Genomic DNA, 27,586 nt, shown 5'->3' on the forward strand with positions numbered 1-27,586 from the left:
AGCAGTCAGTCAATATAGGCGTTATCCTTTCCTGTTTTTAGCATTTACATGTTCAGTTTTCATTCGCTATCTAATGCCTATAAACGAGTTACCATTCCAATGGCTTTGACCACAAATATATACTCAGGGTATTATCGGTGACCTGTTCCCCGGCTTGCCACTACCACAAGCTGGTCTGCCGCACCTCGTAGCGTGTTTACGCGAAGTTTGCGGACCGCTCAACTTGCAGGCTAATGACTTCTTTGTGGAGAAGGTATGTATGATGGATGGTTGGAGGAGTTGGTAGAAATTAAATGGTACAGCTAGGTTTTGTTATAGCTGAAGTTTTTTTTGGACCATTGATTTTAAATTCCTTACTCAAATGAACGAAATTTGTTCATATAATATTCCTAGGATCCTTACAATATTTTTTGGAAATTTTATTTAATTTAAATTTTATTCGCACATTTTCTGGTTTCTGTAAAATATGTAGGTACTGCAACTATACGAGATGATACTTGTTCGCCACGGGCTGATGTTGGTGGGACTTCCGTTCTCGGGAAAAACAAAATGCTACCACGCGCTCGGACATGCATTGGCTTTAGTGTCTGAAAAGGTAATAATATTTTTATATGTTATTGTGGCCTGATTTGACAATTAAATTGATTTTCCATAATTTTTGCTCTCGATCTTTGACTAAATTACAATTTACTCCCAACATTTCGATGTTGATTTCTGTTCAGGATTATTTAGCCTTAAGAAATGCCTATTATTATCTCGGTGTTAGTCCTCTCCCAGAAAATAATGACCTTATTACAGGGTCTAATGGACGAGAACGCAGTGGAATGGACAGTAATAAACCCCAAGTCGATAACCATGGGCCAGTTGTACGGGCAGTTCGACCCGGTATCGCACGAGTGGTCGGACGGGATTCTGGCCGTTAGCTATCGCGCTTTTGCTGTCTCTACTAATAATAATAGGTAATGTTGTGGTCTATGTCAGTCTAAGATAAACCCCCAATTCGATCACGTCAAGCTGTTTGATAATACATACTTTATTGAATATCTTTAAAGAATGGCGTTATTGGTTTGATCTATGTTGCTTGGCAAAATGGAAAATTCATAAGAATAATCAGAATATTCTGCTTTGTAATATTACAATTCCGTTAGAGCTAGTGAAAAAATGGTACTTATAAGCAATCAAACTCAATAAAATTATTATCTATAAAAACTATAGTAGAGCCATTTTAATAGGCAACATTTGACAGTTCAACAAAATTCAACAACGTAACCTAGTAACGACGACATAGAATAACATGATATTTCGTTTTGTTAGAACTGCACATTTGCTTAAATTTTTTCAATTACGATTACATATTTATAATAATAATGACCGATAGAAGTTATTTTAAGATTTCATTTTACTGATAAACCATCCTAAACATAATAAAAAATTTCTGAATTGAAGAACTGACGTCGCTACAATTTTGTGTCAATAAACCTTTTTTCTTTTTAAATACTAGAGACGTTACTCTAAAAATCGAAATCTGACATCTAGAATCGAATGCATTGATTACTTGAGAATAAAAATCATCATAAATTAAAAAATTCGATTGACAAATGTTTCAAATCCGTATCGATTAATACACTTTAATCGATGTTTTTAAGCAGGTTACCTCTCTTCGAAGATAAAATTGATAGACGTCAAATGTTGCCTATTAAATTGGCTCGACTATAAAATCCATTAATTTAGACCACTTTACGTTTCACTGACCTAAAGATGTGTATTAACCATGTGGCGACTAAACCTAAATAGCGTTTAATTGGATTTTCTTCGTCGTACCCGACAATAGAACTTTCGAACAACAACCATTAAGGCCTAAACGGCTATCCATCTGCTAGTTTAAATTGGTTGAAAATTTTTGTTAGCTGAAAACTATTTTTCAACATTGTCACATGTGTACCATTTTTTCCTCCAAATATACGAAAATTAATTTGCACTTACATAATTAATGATAAAATACAATATTGAAGTGCAGATTTCCTTTATATTAACGCCCCTGAATGCTGATTTATAGAATATACAGATAATAATACTTGAAAAGATTTGTGCCAATATTATGCCCAAAATTGTAACTCTCTAGAAAATGGTTAGTCTTCGACGGTCCAGTGGACGCGATTTGGATCGAGAACTTGAACACAGTGCTGGATGACAACAAGAAGTTGTGCCTCATGAGCGGCGAGATCATCCAGCTGGCGCCTACCACCAACCTGATGTTCGAGCCGATGGACTTGGAAGCGGCCTCGCCGGCTACGGTAAGATCTTAATAACGGAATTTTAAAAATTTCAAGCAACATAGATTAGAGAATATACAAAAAAATGAATGCTCACTTTACGCAAAAATATTGTAATCCATCCCTTGTGTATTTTTACAGATATATCTTGACATTAGACACAAAGTTATAAAAATTTAGGGCATAATGTCCTAAAAAGAACGCTTGTTTTAGGATATATCGAATTTGATTAAGTTGCGAATGTTTATTGTTTTTTATTTTTATTACATTGACAATTGACAATTCTCTTTAAAACTCTGGTACATTTTAAACTTGTTTTTAAAATATGTTTTTAGCAACTAAACTTTGTCATTTAACGAATGTTTACTACAAATACGAGACTCTTCTGACCACCAGGTGTCCCGCTGCGGCATGATATACATGGAGCCCAAAGGTCTGGGCTGGAAGTGCCTGCTGGAGTCGTGGCTGAACACGCTCCCGCGCGCTCTGCACGGCTTCAGCCGCAACGTGGTGCGCGCGCTCTTCACGCGCTTCCTCTCGCCGCTGCTCTGGCTCGTCGAGTACTCGGGGCTGGTGAAGGTGAGTGAGGGTGGGGGGTAGGGGGGATACACACGACACACGATACACGTTACACACGATACACGTGACACACGATACACGTTACACACGATACACGTTACACACGATACACGTGACACACGATACACATGACACGTGATACACGTGACACACGATACACATGACACGTGATACACGTGACACACGATACACGTTACACACGATACACGTGACACACGATACACATGACACGTGATACACGTGACACACGATACACGTGAACACATAGACCCAAAAGGCTCCGACTGGAAGTGCCTGCTAGAGTCGTGGCTGAACACAACAACATACGCATTCATGATACACACGTGTTCGTAGTTGAAGAGAACGAACACACTCATAATACACATGAGAACATTGTACAGGTACAGGGGGCCTGAACCCCAATTCAATGTGGAAAATTAATGTATGAATTCAAATAAAGATTAGTATTTAGCAAGCAAAAACAAACTCAGGATACACATGAGCGTGTAATAATTGATAGGAACAAAATCACAATACACATGAACACGTAGTAGTTGAAAAGAACGGACCGACTCATGATACATATGATTTTATAAAATTGAAATGTAAAAGTGCCCTATTCACAAAACTTCAATTTTATTTTGGTATTGATTGCAATACCAAATCCAATATATTAGGTTCAGTATATTATTTATTGATCTATGATAAGTATAGGTATTGTATTCGTGATATGTTATTCATTTTCATTCCATAGCAAATGTACGTGACATCTCGGTCGAATTTAGTGGTGGCGTGTATGAATTTATTCGACACATTTATGGACGACTTCAACGATGACAAATATATGGAGCAGATCTCAGATCTCGACGTGCGAGCTCAACTCGAGGTATTTATTTAAATCCTAGCCATTTTAAACCAATAAATAAACCTTTATGTGTGAGTATCATACTTTTTAAATAAAATATTATTCTTAGGGTGTCTTTTTCTTCTCGTGTATTTGGTCAATTGGAGCCACTTTGGAAGCAAACAGTCGTCCAAAGTTTGATATGATGTTCCGCGGATTGCTCGAAAAGGAATTTCCTGAAAAGGTATTGTTGTTAATTTTACATCTGCTTGAATATAAAATATTTTTAAAGTTCGTTTTTAAGGCTAGAAAAAGCAATAATTTATAATAAAAACTTTACATTTTAGGTCATAGAAGCGTTGAATTATCCCCGAGAGATCCCGAAACCGGAGAAGCAGTACATATTCTCTTTGCCAAAAGAAGGACTTGTATATGATTATCGTTTCATAAAAGAGGTATTTTAGCTAAAAGCTGCTAGTTCAAAATATGAATGAATATGATTTGTCATATGTAAAAGTGATATTGAAAAATTCAAATTTTGTAATTTTTTCTTTAAAATAAAAATGGTGTTTACTTATAAACATCAACAACATATTGATGTTGTATTGTATTGATGTTACCATACTAATAACGAATTGGAAAGTTATCATCAACAAAAGAAATTTCCAGGGTAAAGGAAAATGGAAGCCCTGGCAAGATGACGTGGTTTCCGCACCTCCCATTAGCAGGGACACCCCACCTAACCAGATCCTGGTGACAACCCTGGACAGTGTGAGATACTTGGCGCTGTTCAAGTTGCTGGTCACTCATCATAAAGCAGTGATGATGGTTGGACCCACTGGGACGGGGAAGTCTTCGTATATTATTGTGAGTGAAGCGTGAGGGTGTAGAAATTAGGTGCTTATTAGTGATCAGGATTCAGGCATATTTCATAATATTCCGAGCCTCTGCTTCGAGCTGATGCTTGTCTAGTAGTGAATTTGTTGTTAGGTATGGGGCCCATTCTTTATTTTACTTATTTTTCAAATTGTGACGAAATATATAATACTTATGGAAGTATTAAGCTATTGCATAGCTTCTATCGCGGGCTTTCTATAGCTTTACCGCGGCAGTCCCCGAGTGCCACACGTCTTTTTTTGTGTACTAGTGCTATAGAGTACAAAAAAATGATAATGTTGCAGGATTTTCTTGTGAAAAGAGTGGACACCAGAGTGTACAAAGCTCTAATAATGGCATTTTCCGCTCAAACCAATTGCAACCAAACCCAAGATATAATCATGGGAAAACTGGACAAGAGAAGAAAAGGTTTGTGTTTATTTATTTTTAACATATAATGTAAAAATATACGGTAAGATTTACCTATATATTTTTTGAAAAATGGCACTGACATAGATACGTTAAGTCATATTAGTGTCGCTTGTGCGCGGATGAATTTTATTCATGCTAATATAACAGGTGTCACTGTTGTTTGAAAAATTGCTCCGAGGAGCTTAAGGTGCTATTGCTCAAAAATTGTATGGTCATTTTCACATTATTTTTTATTTAACAACGTTGCTTTTATCTAATATATAAAAATCAATGCCACTTTTCCTTGTAATTCCATAACTCGAGAACGGCTGAACCGATTTCGATAATTCTTTTTTTATTATATTCCTTGAAGTACGAGGATGGTTCTTATGTAGAGAAAACGTTAATATGTACCACGGGCGAAGCCGGGGCGGACCGCTAGTGGTTTTATAAATTTTAGATACCATTTTAGAGACCAATACAAATTGATGAATTTAAGGTTGAAATCAGAAATGTGGAGCTTTTGATATTTCATAATTTTAAGAGCATTTGGTATTACTTAAACACATTTTTACATCTCAGCTCCAAACGGAGTATATCATTTTTCTTAGTTGCTCTAAAAAAATGTCATATGCGATGCCTTAAGGCGTGTTCGGCCCCACAATCGGGTGTTACGCATGGTGTTAATACTAGGATATTTCCGTCTGCTCTCCTCTAACAAATAATATGTGCTGTTTTTCGTTTTTTCTGTGAGTTTATCCGTTCGCCTCTAACGAATATCATATTATGCGATGCCTTAAGGCGTGTTCGGTCCCCCGATCGGTTGCCACTGCGTGGTGTTCGTGGACGACGTGAGCATGCCGCAAGCGGAGACGTACGGCGCGCAGCCGCCCATCGAGGTGCTGCGGCAGGGCATCGACCTCGGCCTGTGGTACGACCGCAAGACCAACGTCGCGATGCACCTTATTGACGTGCAGGTACGTGTACCGCACGGGTACGTACACACACACACACACACGTACAGATACACACACTAGCGCTCACTCAACACTGCATCGATGTGCGAAACACAAAACTCTCAATTACGCAAACACACACACTTTATAGCGCTCACTAATTGACGTTGCCAAGTAACTCATCGACGTGCAAATGTGCAGGTACGCGTACTGGTTATGGTACACACAAAACAAACACGTACCATACACAAACACATACACTAGCGCTCACTGGCCCGCAGCGCTAAACACAATTCATTGACAAAATATTATGCAGATATACATAGATAGTTATGTCTCGCTTTGTTCACCCGGAATATTATCTTTAATAGTTTTTTTATTGTCTGTTTGTAAATGATTACAATAATGAATGAGAAATAAACTTTTCTAGTGGTAGTCATTTAACTATTTTATACTTATTACTTGGGATAATAATGAAAATAATAAATACTTATGTGTATTTACAATTTACATCAGTATCTATCGAAAACTACAGCATATTATGCAACTTTTATTCCAGTTTATGTGTGCAATGGGTAAGCCGACGCCCGGCGCGAAGTTGGTGACGCCGCGGTTCTCGCGACACTTTTCGTTCTTCTGCATCGACGAGTTTGACGACGAAACTCTGCAAGTTATATTCGGCAGGATTATGTTGTGGCATCTTGACACTAGGTTCGATAGTGTACTTTATTATGTACATATAAAATATCGAAACGTAGTAGAATTTTTTTTAATAATTCATGAAAGCCTCAACGGATTTTACATATTATGTTTTGTTTGTTGAATTTGTCGTTGCTGGGTTTAGGATGATAAAAAGGAGCGTGTGTACCGAGCACACGTGTCAGTGATGCTTCTTTAGCAAGATTCAAAGATACAAACTCTTACTCTCAACATGCCTAATGAAATTTCATGAAAAAAAATCTTTTAAAAGTCCGAAAAACCAATAAAAAAAAATTGTAGCAGGCAAAACAACTTATTTTATTTAAAATAGTAAGTCTTAATACATAAATTATTTCCGATTTTTTTTAAACATCGTTTTCATAGGGGTTTCTCCAAAGAATTCGACCCGTGCATCGACGAGCTAGTGGCCGGCACACTGGAAGTGTACAAGCAGTGCCGGCTCAACCTGCTGCCGACGCCCTCCAAGTCGCATTACACGTTCAATCTGCGAGATTTCTCCAGAGTCATCCTGGTACGTGGTGTAATAACTTTGTTCTTGCCGCAAATTACGCGCGATTTGTTTAGATTTTATGCTAATTTGCCGTTTTCTCGCGGTGTACTCGGTTTTCTTTGTAACAATTTAGCTTGCAAGATTTAAACTTGTTATAATTTATGTGCATGTTAAGTTGTGTTTTTCAAACTGATGTTGTGAGAACATCTGTGGATTTGTTTCTATTACAGAAAAGAGATCAGTAAATTATAGTATAGAGCAAAATATTAAAATTTTGATAATTAACGCCGTTAGTACACCGACGCATTCGCGAGCGGCAGCGAAACAACGAAAAATTTGTCGGTAGTATGGCAGGTTTTCGCATATGATATGTCTCACTCTAGCACATAGATAGATGAAATAGTTGCGTCCTTGTCAGTATTGTTTCGCAAGGAACTGCGAAATGGCCATGAAAACATTGCTGTTTACTAACGTTACGAAGATATTTCGCTACGCAGTAGTTTCGCAGAGATTCGCTGCCGCAAGCGAATGCGTCGGTGTACTAACAGCGTAACTGTGACAATGTGTATTTTTGCTAATAAACAACCAAACGAATCTGAATAATCACAGTATGTCTGACTATCCGCTCGTGTAAGATTTACTGAAACTAACAACATGTTACAGGACAGCTCAGTGTTAATATCCAACTTGACAGTATTCACACAAATATTAAGGCATCCCACTCTTATTACTAAGTTACGTATACTCGTCACGAATCCATACTCCATACTAATATTATAAATGTGAAAGTAACTCTGTCTGTCTGTTACTCAATCACGCCTTAACTACTGAACCAATTTGTATGAAATTTGGTATAGAGATATTTTGATACCCGAGAAAGGACATAGGATAGGTTTTATCCCGAAAATCCCACGGGAACGGGAACTATGCGGGTTTTTCTTTGACTGCGCGGGCGATGCCGCGGGTGGAAAACTAGTTACCTATAACTCTTAAGAAAACTACCTAAGATTTATCTTACCATACAAACGAACAGGGTGTTCTTCTATCCGTGCCAGAAGTAACTCCCGACCTGCAATCCATCAAACGGCTTTGGGTACACGAGTGCTTACGCGTGTTCTCCGACCGCCTGGTGGAAGAGCGCGATAGGCAATGGCTCGTCACGTGCTTACGGGAAGCTACCAAGAATAACTTGAATGATGACTTCGATAAAATGCTCTCAAGATTGCTCACGAATCCTAATGAAAAGGTAGGTGGGAGGTGGAGGTAGGAAAAGATGTTCAAGGTGAGTCGAATTGTTTAGGATGGTAGAATAAGTGGCTGGTGCAGGAACGCGATAGAAAGTGGCTCGTCACATGTTTAAGGGAACCTACGAAGAATAACTTGAATGATGATTTCGATAAGATGCTTGGAGGTTGCTCACGAATCCTAATGAGAAGGTAAGAACTGACAGCTGTAGAGCTGTTCGTTAATGATGAGGCAGTCATTGCGTAGGATGGTGTACTACCGGCTTGTATTCGACAAGCGACTGTGGTAAAATGAAATTTTATTCTACTTTACTTTTACTTTACTTTTACTTTTCAATTTACGGGATGACATTTCAAATGACTGGTTTCATAAAACTGAACTGATAGATTTATACTGAAAATGATAGGAAAGAGTAGCCCATGGAACAATGATTAGTTAGTTGTGATTAAAACTTTTAGAACAATGTATCGGTGTTTAATGAATCTTTAAACTTTATGTGCAGCACGATGTAGTCATACTTTATCTTATAAATCCTAATGTTCAACAGATAACAGATCTGCATCTTCGCAACCTGATATATTGCGATTTCGCCAACCCAAAAGTGGACACGAGATTTTATATGGAGACAACAAATATGGAACACTTGAATTCGACCGTCGACGCTTTCCTCGTCGAGTTCAATAATATGTCCAAAAAACCTATGAACCTTGTGCTTTTCAGGTATGATAAAATTTCAGTCTGAACATATTATTATGTTTCCTTGTCTTATTCCTCTGTAATGTCTCAATATAACTTTTTGCGAGGTAAGGAGAAAAATTTATCACTGTAGGTACATTAATATGTTTCGTTTTTCATGACTATCAAAACAAGAAATAGCAGGATATAGCGGGATACGTAACATTTAAAATAAATATAATCTAAAATTCCCCTTTGGTGAAAACGAAACAAAAGTTCTGAAACTTTTTTTCAAAAAGCTACAACCGAAACCTCGTCGAATACGTGAGCTGCATAAAGCTAGCCGATCGGTATCAAAATAAATAAATCTCTCGATATTTACATAGATTTTCCATTACACTCGCTCGTCTGTTTGTGTTGACGGAATAAAGTGGATAGTGCAATTATTATAGTTGCTGTAAATGTGATTTCATCGAGTACAGAATAGTAATAGGTATTTATATTTTAGATATTTGTTAACCTAGGTTAAGGTTACATTTTAGGGATAAAAATAAAACGAAAGTTGTTTTTTCATTCCCATTTTTATTTTATAACAAACGAAATAAAATAATACACAATTATTACACAAACTAACGAATAGATAAATTTTCAGACATTGACAGACGAATACTTCTTGCTAAAAATCATAAATATGAAATTTCAACAAAAAAAAAAACGACAACCAACCAGACGAATTGAAAATTCTGTAAAAGTGTGTGCCGAGCACATGTTTCAGAAGTGAAACTTCTTTGGCAAAATTCAAAGCTACCAATATTATGCCTTACTTTATGACGTGACGGTATTGCCATGTCGCGACGCGACGCATTACTTCAAATAGCAAAAATTTGTGTATGGAAAAATAGTAAATACACTACACGTCAGGTTCGCGATCGAGCACGTGTCGCGTATCTGCCGCGTGCTCACACAGCCGCGGTCGCACGCGCTGCTCGTGGGGCTCGGCGGCTCGGGCAGACAGTCGCTCACACGTCTCGCCGCGCACATCAACGAGTACGATCTGTTTCAGGTGGGTGGGGTTGTACTGTGTGACGTGTAGCTTGACTTGTACGGGTATCATATTTTGTTTTGCACATATTATGTACCATAATATACCATACTAGCTGTGCCGCGCGGTTTCCAAACAATGGACTATTGTTAATTATTTAAAATAAGAATTTAAAAAATATATTCATGAGTTTTCAATCTATAGTGGTTTAAAGTTAACTCAAAAATGGAGCATTTTCGTAAATTTTCTAAAAAATCTTAGAGAAAGTGTAAGAAATGTTATAGTATGCTATATATTCGTGATCTACTCAATAAGCTCTTTCATTTGATACCACACACGACATGTTTTGGAAATTTTTATTTTTTTCTTTGTATGCCATATTTAATTACCCGGGTGGGGGGAGGGAGACCACAAAACTGGTTGGCAACATCTGTCTATAGGATGTCTGGGATCTATACAATATATATCAGAAGTCAGATTTAGGTCCGCTATTTTTGCAAACGAACATCTCCTTGGAGCCTGCTCTATTTATGAGCCTATTCATTACAATCAAACAAACAAACTTTTCCTCTTTATAATATTAGTGTAGATACCCTAGACTCTCCAAACATGCTTTATACCATTTACCATCATGTAGAATAGAATTTATTTATTCGCAGCAAAAAGGAACTACACAAAAATATACTCTGTACCTACACATCTTGTACTCTGTACTGTATGTACCACATACTGTTTACCATGTAACTCTGCGCTCTATAGTTTTGACATTGGTTTTTTACACGCTACATAATACAGTTTGCTCATCACTCACCATGCATTTTGTATTCTGCACCTTTCACATTTGATGTAGTACTATGTCAAATTGCAGGACTGACATTGATTTGTTGTTGTTGTGTTGGTACAAATAAATACCCAATGGAAGCTTTATTCATTTAATTTTATCTAGATTGTATTTAGATTTTTATAATTTTTAAAATCTTACAAATATAACATAATACAAATATAATATCATGCAGGTGGAAATGAGTCGAACATACGGTAAAACAGAATGGAGGGAGGACTTGAAAACGCTCCTGCGGAAATCTAGCACTCCAGACTTACACATGGTGTTCTTGTTTATTGAATCACAGGTGCGCTCGCATGTTTATTTTAAAGAATGTGAAAATACAATAGAAAATTATTTTTTCATTCACAGCTCTTAGTTGAAAATATTAATTCAACCGGAAAACATTAATTATATATTGAAATTGACGATAAAGTTTTTTCCACTTTAGATACACGGAAAACATTAATTGAAAACTGTTTTTTTTTCTACATCAACGATGGCAGCTTTTTCTAATTAAAATTATGAATATTTATTTTATTTTTTATTCAGATTAAAGAAGAAGGTTTCTTGGAAGATGTGAACAATATGTTGAATTCAGGTGAAGTACCGAATATATTTGGAGCGGACGAAAAGGCAGAATTGTGCGAAAAAATGAGAGTGGTACGTGTTTGTTATTTTTATGTTATTTAATATTACACCCCTTGTGTTATAGAAACCAATATATGTCGAAGTAAGACTGCAAATATCTTAGAAATAGCAGTCAAGAGCCTGGAAATATGGAGCATTGATAACACAGTTCATTTGGCCCGTAAAATGTGTTCTCGGAAAGAAATATCGCAATATTTTTCAATGAGCAAATATTTTAGCGAGTATTGTGATTGTTAAAATTTAAGCTTTATTTATTTGAGTGAGTTCTGTAGAAAGAATTATTAAGAAGTTTCATGTTAAATTGATTATTCCGTAGATATCATAATACCTATGTTTATTTAATTCTGCGATTCTGTTTTGTTTGAAGGAATTTTTAAAAAAAAAATCATTTCTATAATAACTTTGTGTAAATCTTAACTATTACATTATGAATTCAGCTAATTGTGATGTTTTTAAAAAACATTTGTAATAGAATATACAAAGTATCCATGTAATTTTATGAAACTTCTGGAAAACGAAACGAAGAATTGGTCCTACGAGAAGCTTCCTGTCGAAAAATCTAGAAGAAATATCCGTTGGCACTACGCGCACTTCGTGTGGATAGTGTGATGTAAGTTTCTATTGACACGAAGTACGCGTACAGTGCCGCCGGATACATCACGTACGAAGAAATTGCGAGATGTCGATTTTCAAGACTTTTTGTATTTTTCTGAATGTATTTTCTAAAACTTACTTTCTGTAACTGTATTTTCTAATGTAATTTTATAATGTTTTAAGTTTGATTATAAAACATTATTATTAATTATATTTTTTAAAGGAAATTCACTTTAGAAGAATCGTTTGTATTTTGAAAGATGTTAGATTTTTATTAAACCTTCCTGAAATCTAGTTTTGTGGAGTTCTCGCGATTCTGCCAATAAAGCCGATACTGCATAATATGTTTGTTTAAATGAAAAACAGTAGAAGTAACACACGTATGACGCGAACAACAATACATCTCTGACGCGAATAACAGTACACGTCAGACGCAAACAACAGTACACCTCTAACGCGAACAACACTACAAATCTGTCATGAATAACACTACGCATCTGACATACATATATCTGACATGCATAATAACACTACATGTCTCACATGAACAACACTACACATCTCACATGAACAAAACTACACACCTCACATGAACAACACTACACATCTGACATGAACAAGGATACACGTCTGACATGAACAACGATACACGTCTGACGTGAACACATCTATTAACAAAACGTTTGAGTTTGAGTGTATCCCATCAGATAGACCGACAGCGCGACAAGTCGCTGCAGACGGACGGCAGCCCGACGGCGCTGTACGCCTACTTTGTGTCGATCGTGCGCGACCAGCTGCACATCGTGCTGGCCATGTCGCCCGCCGGCACCTCGCTGCGCACGCGCATCCGCAAGTTCCCCTCGCTGGTCAACTGCTGCACTATCGACTGGTTCCAGGTAATGTGGGATACTTGGTAGTGACAAAAACAGATAGAGATTTAGTGCTTTTGAAATACCATCATATAGGATTGGCTGGTTCTAAGGGACGATTAAAATTTTCTTTTTGTTACTCTGACCTAGCTTTATTTTATGAAATTTTGGTAATAAAATATAATCTATAAAAATCAAAAGTAAAATAAGAATCATATTCACACACACATTGTTTGATACAGCAATTAATAAGTACGTAATTGTACTTCATAGTTTTCTATTTTTAAATTATTTAAAGATTGGATTTTCTTACTATTTTGGTTAACAGTAACAGCTGCAACAGCTCACAGCAACAGCTGCTAATAATTTCCAATTCAATTTTATCGATAATGTAAAATATATCATCTCTAGGAATGGCCTCCAGACGCGTTGCTCGCAGTGGCCACCCGTTTCTTGAAAGACGTAGAACTGACAGACCTCGAGCGAGAAACTGCCATCAAGCTTTGCCAGATATTCCATACAGACACACAGGAGCTTACGAGGGAGTTTCTGTTGAGATTAAAACGATACAACTACGTCACACCCACGGCGTACTTGGAACTCATTAATATGTTCAAATCGCTGCTGGGGAAAAAGAGGACGTGAGTTATTTGTTTGTTTTTGTTTTGTAGCATTTACTTTTTCAAAATTTTTGTGTATCTGATATCTGAGTTCCACACAGAACCTTCGGCTCATATTTGTAGAGTTCGTCAAAAACTTGAACAATTTCAAAATATTTTATCATTTCACAATAGATAAATCCTACTTTGTTTGTAACCAATTTCATAAATTGAAAACTGAAAAAATATGTATATTTTCATGTTCACAGAGAGTTATTAACAGGCGAAAAGCGCTACATTACCGGTTTAGATCAATTAGCAATAGCTGCAAAATCGGTAGCAGCTTTACAACAAGCGTTGGAAGTGCTGCAGCCAAAATTAGCAGCTGGAGCAGCGGCGGTCGCTGAAACAACAGCTAAAGTGGAGAAGGAGAAGGAAGGTGTCGCTTTAGTTGAAGCTGAAGTGCTGATGGATCAAGCTGCTGCTGAGGAACAGGTAAAATATTGTAATATGACTGTTGTTATATTATAAGGTGAAAGATTTTAAAGTCGATAGTAAATAGTTTTAATTAAATAATTTGGGAACAGTCTGTTGTCTCTTGGACAATAATTCACCCTAAAGTGTTAATTGCATCTATTTATTATTTCTCTAATTATAATTCAGTCAGACAATAATTGGCTTCCATTTTTAACTACTGCTTCTTGCCACATTTGATTGCGTAATATTATTTCTGAAAAAAAATTGGTTGTCTGTAAAGTCGGTTTACTGACGATAGTTGAACGTGACAACGTCCGATTGTGCTTCTTTGTCGTTCGTTCCTCGCTCTCGCTCGCACTTCAAGCCTTACATGGAACGCCTCAGAGCGAGGTAACGCCGCATGAGTCATGTTTTTTCGTGCGTGCAGGCGGCTCTATCGAATTATAAGACGTTGTCACGTCAAAAAAATTGTTCAGATTTAACTTCAGACTCATCACCAACCTTACCATGTGTCCAGGCTCGTGAAGCGCAAGGCATAAAGGACGAGTGTGATGCTGACCTAGCGGAGGCAATGCCGATCCTAAATAGTGCACTCGCAGCACTCGATACGCTAACTCCGCAAGACATTACATTCATTAAGACTATGAAGAGTCCGCCGAGAGGCATCAAACTGGTGATGGAAGCCATTTGTATACTCAAGGTATGATACCTACAGCTTTTTAGAGGGAAAATGGCAATTAAAAATGAGGTCGATAGGTAAAGGGGCCTGTTGGAGGCAATGCTGATCTTGACAGTGCACTCGCAGCGCTCGACACACCGCTGCTGCAAGATCATTTTCATCAAGACGGTAGTTTCGATCATAAGTTGAGAGATTATAGAATACCTCTGAAAACGAATAAAGTCAATGAATAGGTGATACTATTCTGATAGAAAAGAACAAAATATAAATTTATGATAACTAAGCTAACCTAAAAACTTTTTTCAATGCTAACTCATGTAGGATGATCCGGTAAGTTTGTTAATAATATAATCATTCACAACCAATAAACTCGGATGCAATAATGTAGCTATTTCATAGGAAGTGAAACCGGACAAAATACCAAATCCATCGGGCGTGGGTACAATAGAAGACTACTGGGGGCCGTCAAAGAAACTGCTCAATGACATACGATTTCTGGAATCTCTACAAAACTATGATAAGGACAATATTCCTCCACCAGTAATGAAGAAGCTAATGGCCACTGTGATGCAAGACGATGGTTTTGTGCCAGAGAAAATCAGAGCCGTGTCTGTAGCTGCTGAGGGTAAGTTTATTGATGATTACAATCTATATTTCGTAAAAATGTATAAAGATTTTTTTTCAAGTTTCCGAAGATTTGCACTTGGAATATGGGGCGTTTTTATTTAATTATCCTGTATGTGACACTATTTATTGGATTACTCAGATTTGCATTTAAATTTGACTGACGTGACGTGTTGTGACGCAAAGTGTCGTGACGCGACGTGCCGTGACATGACGTGCGTGACGCAACGTGTCGTGAGGTGACGTGCCGTGACGTGTCATGACGTGTCGTGCTGTGTAGTAACGTGTTGTGGCGTGACGTGTTGTTTCGTGACGTGATATGTCATGACGTGCTGTGTCGTGACGTGTTGTGTCGTGACGTGTTGTGTCGTGACGCGAAGTTTCATGATGCGACGTGTCGTGACGCAACGTTTCGTGTTGTGACATGGCATAATGTGATGTTTGATCACAATGACATATCACCAGGTATGTGCAAGTGGGTGATAGCGATGACGAAGTACGACAAGGTGGCGAAGGTGGTGGCGCCGAAGAAGCAGCGGCTCGCGGCCGCGCAGGCCGTGTACGATAAGGCGATGGCCGCGTTGGCGGTCAAACAGGCGCAGTTGAGGGAGGTATGATGAGTGATGTGATTGTGTTTCAGGTGTAGGTGTAGTTGCTACTTATATAATGCATCTGCTTCATTCTAAACCTATAAGTAGTAGATTTTTAAAATTTATTAAAATGCCTCACTTGAGACCTTTACAAAATATATTATTTAGGAAGAACTGGGTAAAATTATTTTGTTAAAAAAAACGACGTGTGGCACTCGGGGACATAGTTGTCATAGAATCAATATTGGAGACTGATTTTCGTGCATTGAACTTCTGTTGGTATACCAAATACAATTGAATAATCATAAATGTGCAATTAAATGATTTAAATGTCCATGAATGAGTAAAATGCAATAATGTCGTTAATTGAACTCCTCTTAAAAAGGTGCAAGATAAATTAGCGAAGCTAGAAGAAGCGCTATCCGAGCAAAGCCGTCAACAAAAGATGTTGGACGACGAAGTAATGGACTGTAGCAACAAATTGAAACGAGCTGAAATGCTCATATCTGGTCTTGGTGGGGAGAAAACTAGATGGACACAAATCGCCAAAAATCTACGTGATACATATAATTCACTTACAGGTGATATAGAATAGCTAAGTTTAAAACTTTCTTTTGAGCGAATAAAGATGAATGATAGACTTTTTGTTGTAGGTGATATATTAATTGCCGCTGGTGTTATCGCGTATTTGGGACCGTTTACTGCCGCTTTTAGGCACGAACAGGTAATGTATTTTCTAAATAAATTGCAATATGATAAAACTACACATTTGATTCATTTTAGTGGACTATATTAGAAATTAGCTACGACTTCATTCCAGAAAATAGTATCTTTTCCAGTAATAATATGATTTCAATGCTCAATTCAATTCTTGATTAAACCACATGCACATATAATCAAAATTGAACATGCATTATGATATTCCTCATATTAATCGAAGATATCCATAGAATTCTAGTTTGTAAAGCAAGAAATCTGCTCAGATTGAATCTCGAGTTGGTCTGCATGTCCGGGAATACTAACGTATAATTTGATTCATATCTATTCAACGTCTGAAAGCGTTCAGCGTCTCGGATATAATTTGTTACAGCTGAGTTGCTGAATTTAACTGATGTGAATCATACCAATAGAGTACTCTGCTTGGAAATACAATTTATCACTCATAACTTCAATTGTGTATTTAGTGCTAAAATAGCATCGCGACTGATTTGTCTTCATTATTTAAATTAAAAAAAAATAACTAAATGTTTAGATCATAAAGATGTCTTCCTGTTCTCTATTATTGCTATTTATCCCATAATTATTTGCCCAAAAGGTAACAAAGTGGGCCCGCGCGTGTCACGAGTGTGGCATCGTGTGCACGCTCAACTTCAGCCTCATTAAGGTGCTGGGCGAGCCCGTCACTATCCAGCAGTGGAATATAGATGGCCTGCCCTCTGATGACTTTAGTGTGGAGAGCGCTATTATCATCATGTTAGTGGTTATTGACTGTGGTAGTAGTTGTATTAGCTGTACCGCGCCGACAAAATCTCTAGCAAAAATTTTCTTTTCGTATTTCATAACTTTAGGGGTTTGATAAAAGTCCGACCTGCCTATGTTTGATCCTGGATTTTCACAGGCAGACAGACAGTAGACAGAAATTTCAAAATTTTAATTATAGCATGCATGACACTAGATAATTCCTGATATATTTTGAATAAACTTGTAAGCATAATATGAACAATTTTTGAAGATCAATATGAACTATACCGATCTAGACACGCGGCAGCGTGTCAAGCCGAGTTCAAGCGAAGAGAACTGGCGAGCAGCAGCCGTGTGTATATTTACACGAACCATTTCGATAACAATGTTTATTTCCCTTAGATAACAATGTTTATTCCAAAATATAACTTTTTTAATTTGAATAATATAATTATTTTCACAAAGCAAACAACTAATGACCTATTGAACCCCATAATTTGATGAGGCTAGTTTTTAGAACCTCACAAAATATAAACAGTATGTATAATTAGCCTCATCAAATTATGGGGTTAGTCATCTCATTTCTTTTTTTGGCAAATTGTCAACGATTGAACTCGGCTCCAAATTTTACATTTATGTATTTGGTGGGATGTTAATCTACTGATGGAAGAAAAATTTCAATTTTGTCGTTATTCGTTTTTCTTTTATTATATCTCGTATAACGTCCCAAGTTTAATCATATTATTTTCTTTCAATACTCATACAATTTAATGTAAATACCGTCGACTGGGTCTCGAACTCTTGACCTATAGAACCCTATTGAAACTTTAATCGAGGCTTTCAATAGCAGAAAGCCACGGTTAGATATATTCCATTAGCGGAAGATTGTTTATTGTTCCAAATAGAAATATATTTCAGAATATCTAGGTTTAAAATAAGTCCTAACATAATATAACATAAGAATAATGTGATGGTAATCTATTCCAGTCCCGAATTAATGCGCATTCATGAGCTAAAAGCTAGGTCGGTGAACAAAATATTGTTTATGAATGTGGATTTTTTAACTCTTCTAATAAAAGCATAGGCAAAATCGAATATAAGACAAAAATATATCATGTTTACTAATAATTGTTCGACTAGGTATGCAATTGCATTAGTCTAATGTGTATATCACTTCATTATTATATCCCGTCTGCAATTGCAAACTTAGGTACTTGAAATTTGTAAAAAAATTGCGAATTAATTGCATTTATGTAGGTTTTGGCAAATTATCAAAATTATTTGGTGATTGAAAAAATTTAAAACTTTAAGGAATGCTCGTCGCTGGCCTCTCATGATTGATCCACAAGGACAGGCAAACAGATGGATTAAAAATATGGAGAAGCCTAACAACTTGTGTGTTGTAAGAATGACTCAAGCAGACTTGGGACGAGTGCTGGAAAATGCTGTCCAGTTTGGACAACCGGTATTTTATAAATATTTTTTATTAAAGTGAAACTTCTTGAGCGCGTTGAGAACTTGAGAGTAAAATTTCAAAGTCGCGTCATGGCAAAACTGTCACGCCATGAAGTAAAGCGACGATTTGGTACCTTGCATCTTGCCAAAGAAGTTTAACTTCTGAAACGTGCACACTTTTTTTTTTTGTTAATAAGGTGCAGTTTGGCTTGACATTACAATTCGTTTTTGTTTTCAAGGTGTTATTGGAGAATGTTCTAGAAGAACTGGATCCGATGTTGGAACCCTTGCTACAGCAGCAAACATTCCGACAGGGAGGCGCACTATGTATTAAAATTGGGGACACGATTGTTGAATATAGCAAAGAATTTAAGTATGTATCGAAAATAACAATTTTATTATTATCCCATCTGAACTCCTGACCTTGTCTGGGTTAGAGGAGACTTATTTCGGGCGATCTAGCTTTAGAGAACAAGTAAAGGCACTATATTGATTTAAAACAGAGCAAACGTTTTGAATACATCAGATTGGAGCTTGAGTAAATATAAATTGTATATTAAATTGTTATTAATATTTCATTAGTTTTGAAATAGCACAATCGTTTTGAATACCTACATCAAAATTATTGTGCTTGAGTAATTATAAATTGTAATAAATATTTCAATTGATAAGTAATAAAAAAAAGCTTTCAATTCAGTAATTAATCAAGTCGATAAAATTTATTTCAAATACCCAGGCTCTACATCAGCACGAAGCTAGCAAACCCGCACTACTTGCCCGAAGTTGGCGTGCGAGTGACTCTAGTGAACTTCATGCTAGCTAAGGACGGTTTACAAGCACAGTTACTGGCGCGAGTGGTAGCACGTGAGAGACCAGATCTCCAACAGGCAAAGGCGGACTTAACTACACAAGGTGCAGAACATAGAAGATTGCTACAGGAGATTGAGAAGAAGATCCTGAATGTACTGTCCACGTCGGAGCACTTGCTGGAAGATGAAGAGGCTGTACAGGTTAGTGAAACTCTTGCAATGGAATTTTTTGAAGAAATGTTTTAAAAATGTATTTATTAATTGTTTATGCGTCTCTATTAAATGACTATAGTGTCGGTAGCTATCATCTCTGATGTTTTTAACCGACTTCAAAAAAGGAGGAGGTTATCATTTAATTAACTAATTATAGTTTTATTGAGCGAAATAATAATGCATTGTTCTTTAAAAATTCGATACATTTAAAACTTTTTATATTTTGCCTACTCACAAACAAAAAGCTCAGACAGGTTCTTTACCTTGTATTTTGTAATGAAATATTTTATTGAATGCATTTAAATATGTCATAACAAATACATATTAACGGTAGTAATTCAACAAAATTCCATTCAACAGATTCTAAACTCGGCGAAGGACACGTCGAACGAAATCAAAGAGAAGCAAGAGGTTGCGATGATTACGGAGAAGGCGATCGATACGGCGCGAGACGATTACGTACCGATCGCTGTGCATTCCACCAATCTGTTCTTCCTTATAGGTGCTAATTTTTATTAGTTTTTATGTTGTATTTAATAGATACTCTGTATATTAGGTTTTGTTTGTTTTGTTCTCATTTCTCAAACCGCATTAATGACAAATTCTATTTTCCTCATTCAAATTCGTTGTTTATGCACAAGTTTTCTTTAATTTCCACCACTACTTATTACTTGTTTAATAATAGCTCAGATTATATTTCAATGCTATCTGAGAACTAAAATATCCTCTACCACCACAGCATCCCTATCGAACATCGACCCCATGTACCAATACTCGCTGGGCTGGTTCGAGGGGCTGTTCACCAGCTCCATTGACAATACAGAGAAGGTGGAAGAGATTCCTGAGCGGTTGGCTATACTACGGGCGCATTTTACGTACTCGCTATATGCTAATATCTGCAGGAGTTTGTTCGAAAAGGTGTGAGGGTAGTTGTAGATTCAGAAATGTACTTAAGAAAAATATTTGTATTTGGAATATTTTGGTACCTAGTATTTCACTTTGTTTAATGAATTTTGCTATTATTGACTATTGTATAACAATGATGAATTATTATAATAATTGCGTGGTGACTTTCATTGATTAGGTTCTCTTCACTACTCGAGTAGCTCCTCATATAAAATAAACAGCTAGTATTCATTTGCAGCCATTAATTATATTCCTAAAAACTTGTTCCTTCGCAAAAGACTTCAACTAACTCAACATAGAACGACAAACACAAAAAATAAAATAAAGAACAGCCACATTAATCACAATGTATTTGAAATAACAGGACAAGATAGTATTCTCGCTCTTGTTAACGATCACGATAATGGTGGCCGAAGGGCGTTTAGAGCGCAGCAACGTGATGTTCCTATTGAGTGGAGCACAACCGCGGCACGTGCGACCCAACCCTGTTTCGTTTCTCAGTCCACAGGCCTGGGGGGATTTTAACTCGTAAGTATGGGAGAGGGCAAGTATAAGGGTAGAGAAAATGGTGAATTTTGGATAGACATAAGGAAACAGGAATAAAGAGATAGGAAGACAAAGAGTTAAGAAGGAAATAGGGTGAGAGGTACATGGGAAGGATGAAAAATAGAGAGAGAAACAATAAGAGGATGATGATGATGATGAAGCGATGAATAAATGTGTAGATGTGTGGCTATCTGGCAACCGTAGAATCGTTTAAAAGACACTGTAACAATCTGTTAAAGCCTTTCGTGAAAATGCGTAAATTCAAATTCATGTTTTCAAAGATCTAAGTGAAGTCTTATTCAGTTAGGAATTCGGTTGAAATAATTAAGTTTACGTAATCTCTTCTTTTTAGTGGTAATTTAAATTAATAAAGTTTGATATAGGCAATAAAGGTTAATATCGTTATTTTTCTTAAATATTATTCAGATATATAGGTATAAGCATTTCCTGTAATTTTGGCGTTTTCAAATAGTTCAACTATTTTATTCTTATAGAAAAGCACAAATCTTTAACTTTCTAAGCCCCGATGAAAACTTTTGGGCAGTGTTTTTGCAATCTATAAAGATTACTGTGAAACTTAATCTTATTAGCTGAACAATGTTAGGTAGCAAGCTTTATCCTTTTCTCTTTTTAAGGATATGAACATAGCTTTTATTCTTACGATACTTTTCTGTTAAAGGCATAGTTTTATCAAACCTGTTGCAAACTTAGTAAATTATGAGAATGTTGTCTATCTATCTCCCAATGGTAGAACAATTTTATTAAATTTTCTTAAGCGTCAGTTTAAAAACAATATCTCCAAACTCCAGTACAAAACATGCCATTTTATTCACCATACAGTTTGAACGAAATGGACGACTTCCACGGCATCCTGGACCACTTCCTAGCTAACATTCCCAAGTGGGAGGCGTACTGTGACACGCCTGATCCGCACAACCAGCCGCTACCAGAGCCCTGGAACACGAAGTTGGGCATGTTTCAGGTCAGCAGGAGGGACTGACTTACTGACTGACTAAATTAAACTGGTATTTCAGGTCTGAATATTGCTTACCTATTTTTCTGTTACTTCAAACGTTATCTGTGTATAACGAATAATTGTAATTTAACTTAATTGAATGAGTATACTTTGGATATTAAATGCCTAATAATTATAGAAAATGATGGTCCTGCGATGCATGCGTTTCGACATGATGGTGCCGGCTGTGCAAAACTTTGCTGAAGGTAACTTACCTCGCTTGTTCTTTCTTTTAAACTTGGCATCTTAAATCTTAGTTGTTGTTTTGATTGTTGTTTTATTAAAACTACCTATTTTATCTTCGATTACGTAAAATAAATGGCATATAGCACAAATGGGGCGGCAGTTCGTGGAGCCGCCGCTGTTCGACCTGGCGTCGTCGTACGCGGACTCGCACTGCTGCATCCCGCTGCTGTTCGTGCTCACGCCCGGCTCCGACCCCATGGGCACGCTGCTCAAGTTCGCTGACGACCAGGTGCATACACCACCATACACATACACACATACCAGAATAACATACTTCGTATTTTGCTACCTGATTTGCGATTGCGATTTAAAGATTATGAAATGACCTATGTCATTGCTGTCCAGTTCAACGGAAATAGTAATGTAAAATAGATCTTAAAGCTTCGATTTGAGCTGTATAATTAAAAATTTTATATGTTGTAGAACTCAATTTTAGATAGAAATATAGTTTTTGGTACAGGTGGTCTCACAGTGTAATGGCAATCAAATTTCAAGGTGAAAATATCAAAATTACAATAGGTACCCCAAATGCTTAAAATGTGGTGGTAAGACCAAAATCCTGCTCAAGTCTTCTCTAATACTATATACATGGTGCTAGACTTTCTGGTCCCGTCTGTCTCTCTCTCGGGCAGGGGCAGAGCCCGACAGCGGTGAAGCTGATCAACACGGAGCATACAATATAACTTCCGAAATCCTGCCCAAGCCTTCTTTAATAAAATATACACGTTGGTAGGGTTTCGGTTCGTCCCGCCTGTTCTCCCTGTCCCTGGGCCAGGGGCAGGGCCCGATCGCGGTGAAGCTGATCGACGAGGGCGTGCGCAGCGGCACGTGGGTCGTGCTGCAGAACTGCCACCTCGCCAAGAGCTGGATGCCGATGTTGGAGAAGGTGGGTATTGGCCTATTTATATATTGCGGTTTTGCTCGCGATGAATTAGTTGTTATTGTAAATGGAAACCAATTTTCAAATCTACTTGAAGAATGAATGTTATGATATGTTATTTTTTTTACAATTTTCTAGGGTTATAACTTGGCCAGTACTGACAGAAAAAATTAAATAAAAATATCTTATTATATCCATCTACTACATCGTCTTTAAATTATTTTTGTGTCTTTGTGTTGGTAGTGTTAAATAAAAAGTTTAGATCTGAGGCGTTGTACATTTTCTCTATCTATTTATTCAATAAATTCTCATATTTTCTTGCAGAAATTAAAGTTTAAATGTACTTAAAAAGGATTAAAGTGTAAAAATTCTAGTAATAATTAAGGCATTACGCTGCTTTACTCGAGTAGGTGAAAAACATCAAGGAAATTTACATTGATTAACTTATTAATATATGTGCTATATTTATTAATTACTGTTTCGTTTTCAATTTATTCCAATTTGATGGTTCAAACTAAAAACACTGAGTAATTTACGTGCAGCAGACACCAATCATTTTTCTAACTCGATCCCGTCGGCGTACAATGTACGTGAAATATTACGAAAAAGTTTCGCCGAAAAATTTGCATCAATTTTAAACTAGTATTTTTTATTTTATGTTGCTTTTAAAATTTTATAAAATTCGCAGATCTATAAAACCGGGCAGATGGATATGCATGATGTATATCGTAACTAATACGCAATTTGTTTTATGATAGAATAAAATCTGTAAAATTTTTGCTAGCTCCGATTATTTTTTGTCCAATTTATTTATAAAAACTTAAGTACCATTAAAATATTTCTATCTGAAAGAACAAACGGATTGATGAGAGTATATTTGTTGCTCTTTCTCGCAAAAACTATTGAACGGATTTGACTGAAATATGGTTTCCAGCTAGATTTGCTCTTACAATTATGTACAGGTAACTTTTATCTAGATGCAGTTAATAAATCTATAAATCCAATTTATAGATTTATTGTAAAAGTAGAAAAGAACTGAGTTTTCTCAATGGAATTATAATTTTTATTAATTTCATAATTCCACACATTGCTTGATAAAATATGTTTTCGTACAGATTTGTGAAGGATTGACACCAGACTCGACGCATCCCGACTTTAGATTGTGGCTTACCTCATACCCAGCGGACCACTTCCCCGTATATGTTTTACAAAATGGAGTCAAAATGACGAATGAACCTCCGCAAGGTAAGAAAGACTATAAATTGTATGTATAAACTATTTAAGAAATATAACACAGAAGTATAATATCATAAAATAGTTCTTGATATGTGTTTATTAGAAAATATTTTTAAAAAACCATTATTTTCAAAAAATTATAACCATTCATCATCTAGTTATATAAGCTATAATATTATGTAGAATCCATATTTTTTCAGCAAATATCAAAAGTACAGTGGTGGACGTTTAATTAGAAACAGTAACACAATGAAGTAGTCATCAAGTTTATTTAACATTTGTGTATTAACGTATTAGAGATTAAGCACTATTTCATATTTAATGGAACACCCGTTTATCTAGTTTTATAAGAAATTGCTTAATTTTAATCAGACGTTAGCTTAAATTAATAAAATTAAAGAACTTTGAGTGCAGTCTGATTTCCAAGTATTTTCAGTCTGGACAACAAATTAGAAACAGCATGTTTCGAGTGTTCTAAAGTCAAAACCTATTAAAATGTCGTTAATATTTTTTTCTTCTACAAATATTTGCACCATTTTCTAACCATTCTGTCTAAAAGTTTCTGAAAATTAATTATCTTTGCAGCAAAAATGGATAAAAGTAGAATGTGACCCATCAACAATAAAAATAATTTTAAGTTTACATTTTGACAAAAACTGGAGTTACACGACAATTGCAAATCATTTAGAGTGTTTGATAAAAATATATTCAATGCTATAGTTTATTTCAAAGAGCATGGTACTTCTGATTAAGTGCCTAGAAAAGCTCGACCATGAAAAACTACTGCTCGCGAGGATACGCAAATTATTCTTCTTGCAAAGATGGATCCATTTAAGGGTTCCAATTCTATTAGGAAATATGTTTTTGCAAACGTGTGACAATCTCATACAATCTAAGCTTCGACGTTGTAAAGCCGTTGTTGTCTATAAATATTATAACAATCTAAAAACAACCCCATACCTCTAATGTTTCCTCCGCCATGCTTAACTGTTGATTTATTATCTAAGGTATGGTTAACTGGACGACGCAATGAACGAATCCTTTGCCATCAGAATTGATTAAATTAATTTGTTTCGTCTCAAAATAAAACTTCTTCACTGGCGGACTGTCCACAAGCTTTCTTAGAAAAAATTTAGCAAAATCGTCATTCCCTGTACTGCCTAATAAGAAGCTGTACTTTCCTGGCGTCTCTCACAAACAATTTTACCTCGACTTACCACCTGCAAATTGATCTCATCGACACATGGCGTGGTTCATCTTCGGAAAAAAATAATTTTATAATAGAATTTGAGCTTTTAAATGGATCCATCTTTGCCAAAAGAATCATTTGCCTATCTTCGTGAGCAGTGATTTTTCATGGTCGAGCTTTTCTAGACCTTGATCAGAAGTACCATGCTTTTTGAAATAGACTATAACATTGAATATCTTTTTATCGAACACTCTAACTAAATGATTTGCAATTTTCCTGTAACTCCAGCTTTTGTCAAAATGTAAACTTAAGAGTATTTTTCTTGTTGATGGGTCACAAATCTTACTTTTACCCATTTTTATTAGAAAGTTAATTAATTTTCAGAAACTTTTAAATAGAATGTTTAAAAACGGTGCAAATATTTGTAGAAGAAAAAAATATTGGCCGCATTGCAACAGGTTTTGACTTTGGAACACTCGAACCATGCTGTTTCTAATTTGTTGTCCAGACTGAATATACTCGGAAATTAGACTTCACATAAAGTTGTTTAATTTTATTAATTTAAGCTAACGTTTGATTAAAATTAAGCAATTTCTTATAAAGCTAGATAAACGGGTGTTCTATTACATATGAAATAATGCTTAATCTCTAATACATTATTGTACACAAATGTCAAATGAATTTGATGACTACTTCATTGTGTTACGTGTTTCTAATTAAAGGTCCACCACTGTGTGTGGTACATTCGGTTAAATCATAATATTACAATATTTGTACCGAAACTCTTCAAAAACATCTAGACTGATATCTCTTTTAATTTTTGTCCATCTTCGATTGTCTGCGAAATGGTCGCTATTATATTTTGTAGCTATTTCACTCAAAGACAGAAAACGCTCATAGAGCGAAAAATTTGCTCATGACGCGTTGTGGACACAGTAAAAGCACGTAAAATTCATGTTGTGGCTCAAAAAGCGATGTGGCTTTGAAAGATGCCATGACGCGTTCAGAACAGTAAAGTGAAAGTTTTGTTTTGGATACTTTAAAATACTTAATTGTTCCAAGTAGATCATGAGAGCCTGTCCATCGTGTTACCTTATTACTGTAATTATAACGCGTTCTAAACTATATCATCTCAATGAGCGTTTTCGGTCTTTGATCGCAAAAGCTATGTTGCTGTTAAGGGTATTCTGGCAGAAGTATTTCCGGGTTGACTAGTTACATAATATATCGACGTCGCTAGGCCTCCGCGCGAACATAGCGCGCTCGTACCAGAGCGACCCGATCAACGACCCCGAGTGGTTCGAGGGCAACAAGCAGACGGAGACGTTCAAGAAGCTGCTGTTCGCGCTGTGCTTCTTCCACGCGGTGGTGCAGGAGCGCCGCCAGTTCGGCCCGCTCGGCTGGAACATCCGCTACGAGTTCAACGAGACCGACCTGCGCATCAGCGTCACGCAGCTCTACATGTTCCTCAACGAGTACGACGTGAGTGACGAGTGTGCTGCTCTTGTTTCACATGCCACTAGCCTTCCGCCCGCGATTTCAAAGAAAACCCGCATAGTTCCCGTTCCCGTGCGATTTCCGAGATAAAACCTATCCCATGTGTTAATCCAAGT

At 36.5% G+C, this 27,586-nt stretch overlaps 1 protein-coding gene across 1 annotated transcript in view; it reads left to right on the plus strand.

Moving 5' to 3' along the window:
* The window catches only part of LOC123705898 (dynein axonemal heavy chain 7), a 51,489-nt gene that overhangs the window by 12,051 nt on the left and 11,852 nt on the right, over nt 1-27,586 (plus strand). Inside the window, exons 29-67 of the mRNA XM_045654986.1 lie at nt 128-253; nt 473-595; nt 799-959; nt 2,123-2,294; nt 2,670-2,852; nt 3,607-3,738; nt 3,827-3,940; nt 4,044-4,151; nt 4,366-4,563; nt 4,878-5,001; nt 5,785-5,960; nt 6,499-6,650; nt 7,023-7,170; nt 8,183-8,395; nt 8,942-9,114; nt 9,991-10,132; nt 11,128-11,241; nt 11,487-11,597; nt 12,887-13,075; nt 13,460-13,689; nt 13,917-14,142; nt 14,642-14,824; nt 15,203-15,428; nt 15,893-16,038; nt 16,403-16,598; nt 16,671-16,741; nt 17,333-17,490; nt 18,790-18,943; nt 19,173-19,306; nt 19,670-19,943; nt 20,316-20,457; nt 20,695-20,873; nt 21,226-21,389; nt 22,248-22,389; nt 22,562-22,628; nt 22,752-22,897; nt 23,402-23,554; nt 24,664-24,793; nt 27,214-27,455. Of these exons, the coding sequence (XP_045510942.1) occupies nt 128-253; nt 473-595; nt 799-959; nt 2,123-2,294; nt 2,670-2,852; nt 3,607-3,738; nt 3,827-3,940; nt 4,044-4,151; nt 4,366-4,563; nt 4,878-5,001; nt 5,785-5,960; nt 6,499-6,650; nt 7,023-7,170; nt 8,183-8,395; nt 8,942-9,114; nt 9,991-10,132; nt 11,128-11,241; nt 11,487-11,597; nt 12,887-13,075; nt 13,460-13,689; nt 13,917-14,142; nt 14,642-14,824; nt 15,203-15,428; nt 15,893-16,038; nt 16,403-16,598; nt 16,671-16,741; nt 17,333-17,490; nt 18,790-18,943; nt 19,173-19,306; nt 19,670-19,943; nt 20,316-20,457; nt 20,695-20,873; nt 21,226-21,389; nt 22,248-22,389; nt 22,562-22,628; nt 22,752-22,897; nt 23,402-23,554; nt 24,664-24,793; nt 27,214-27,455 (6,222 nt within the window). The remainder of the gene's footprint in view (nt 1-127; nt 254-472; nt 596-798; nt 960-2,122; nt 2,295-2,669; nt 2,853-3,606; nt 3,739-3,826; nt 3,941-4,043; nt 4,152-4,365; nt 4,564-4,877; nt 5,002-5,784; nt 5,961-6,498; nt 6,651-7,022; nt 7,171-8,182; nt 8,396-8,941; nt 9,115-9,990; nt 10,133-11,127; nt 11,242-11,486; nt 11,598-12,886; nt 13,076-13,459; nt 13,690-13,916; nt 14,143-14,641; nt 14,825-15,202; nt 15,429-15,892; nt 16,039-16,402; nt 16,599-16,670; nt 16,742-17,332; nt 17,491-18,789; nt 18,944-19,172; nt 19,307-19,669; nt 19,944-20,315; nt 20,458-20,694; nt 20,874-21,225; nt 21,390-22,247; nt 22,390-22,561; nt 22,629-22,751; nt 22,898-23,401; nt 23,555-24,663; nt 24,794-27,213; nt 27,456-27,586) is intronic.

Source organism: Colias croceus, chromosome 3 (assembly GCF_905220415.1).
Source record: "Colias croceus chromosome 3, ilColCroc2.1".
Taxonomy (NCBI): Eukaryota; Metazoa; Arthropoda; class Insecta; order Lepidoptera; family Pieridae; genus Colias; species Colias croceus.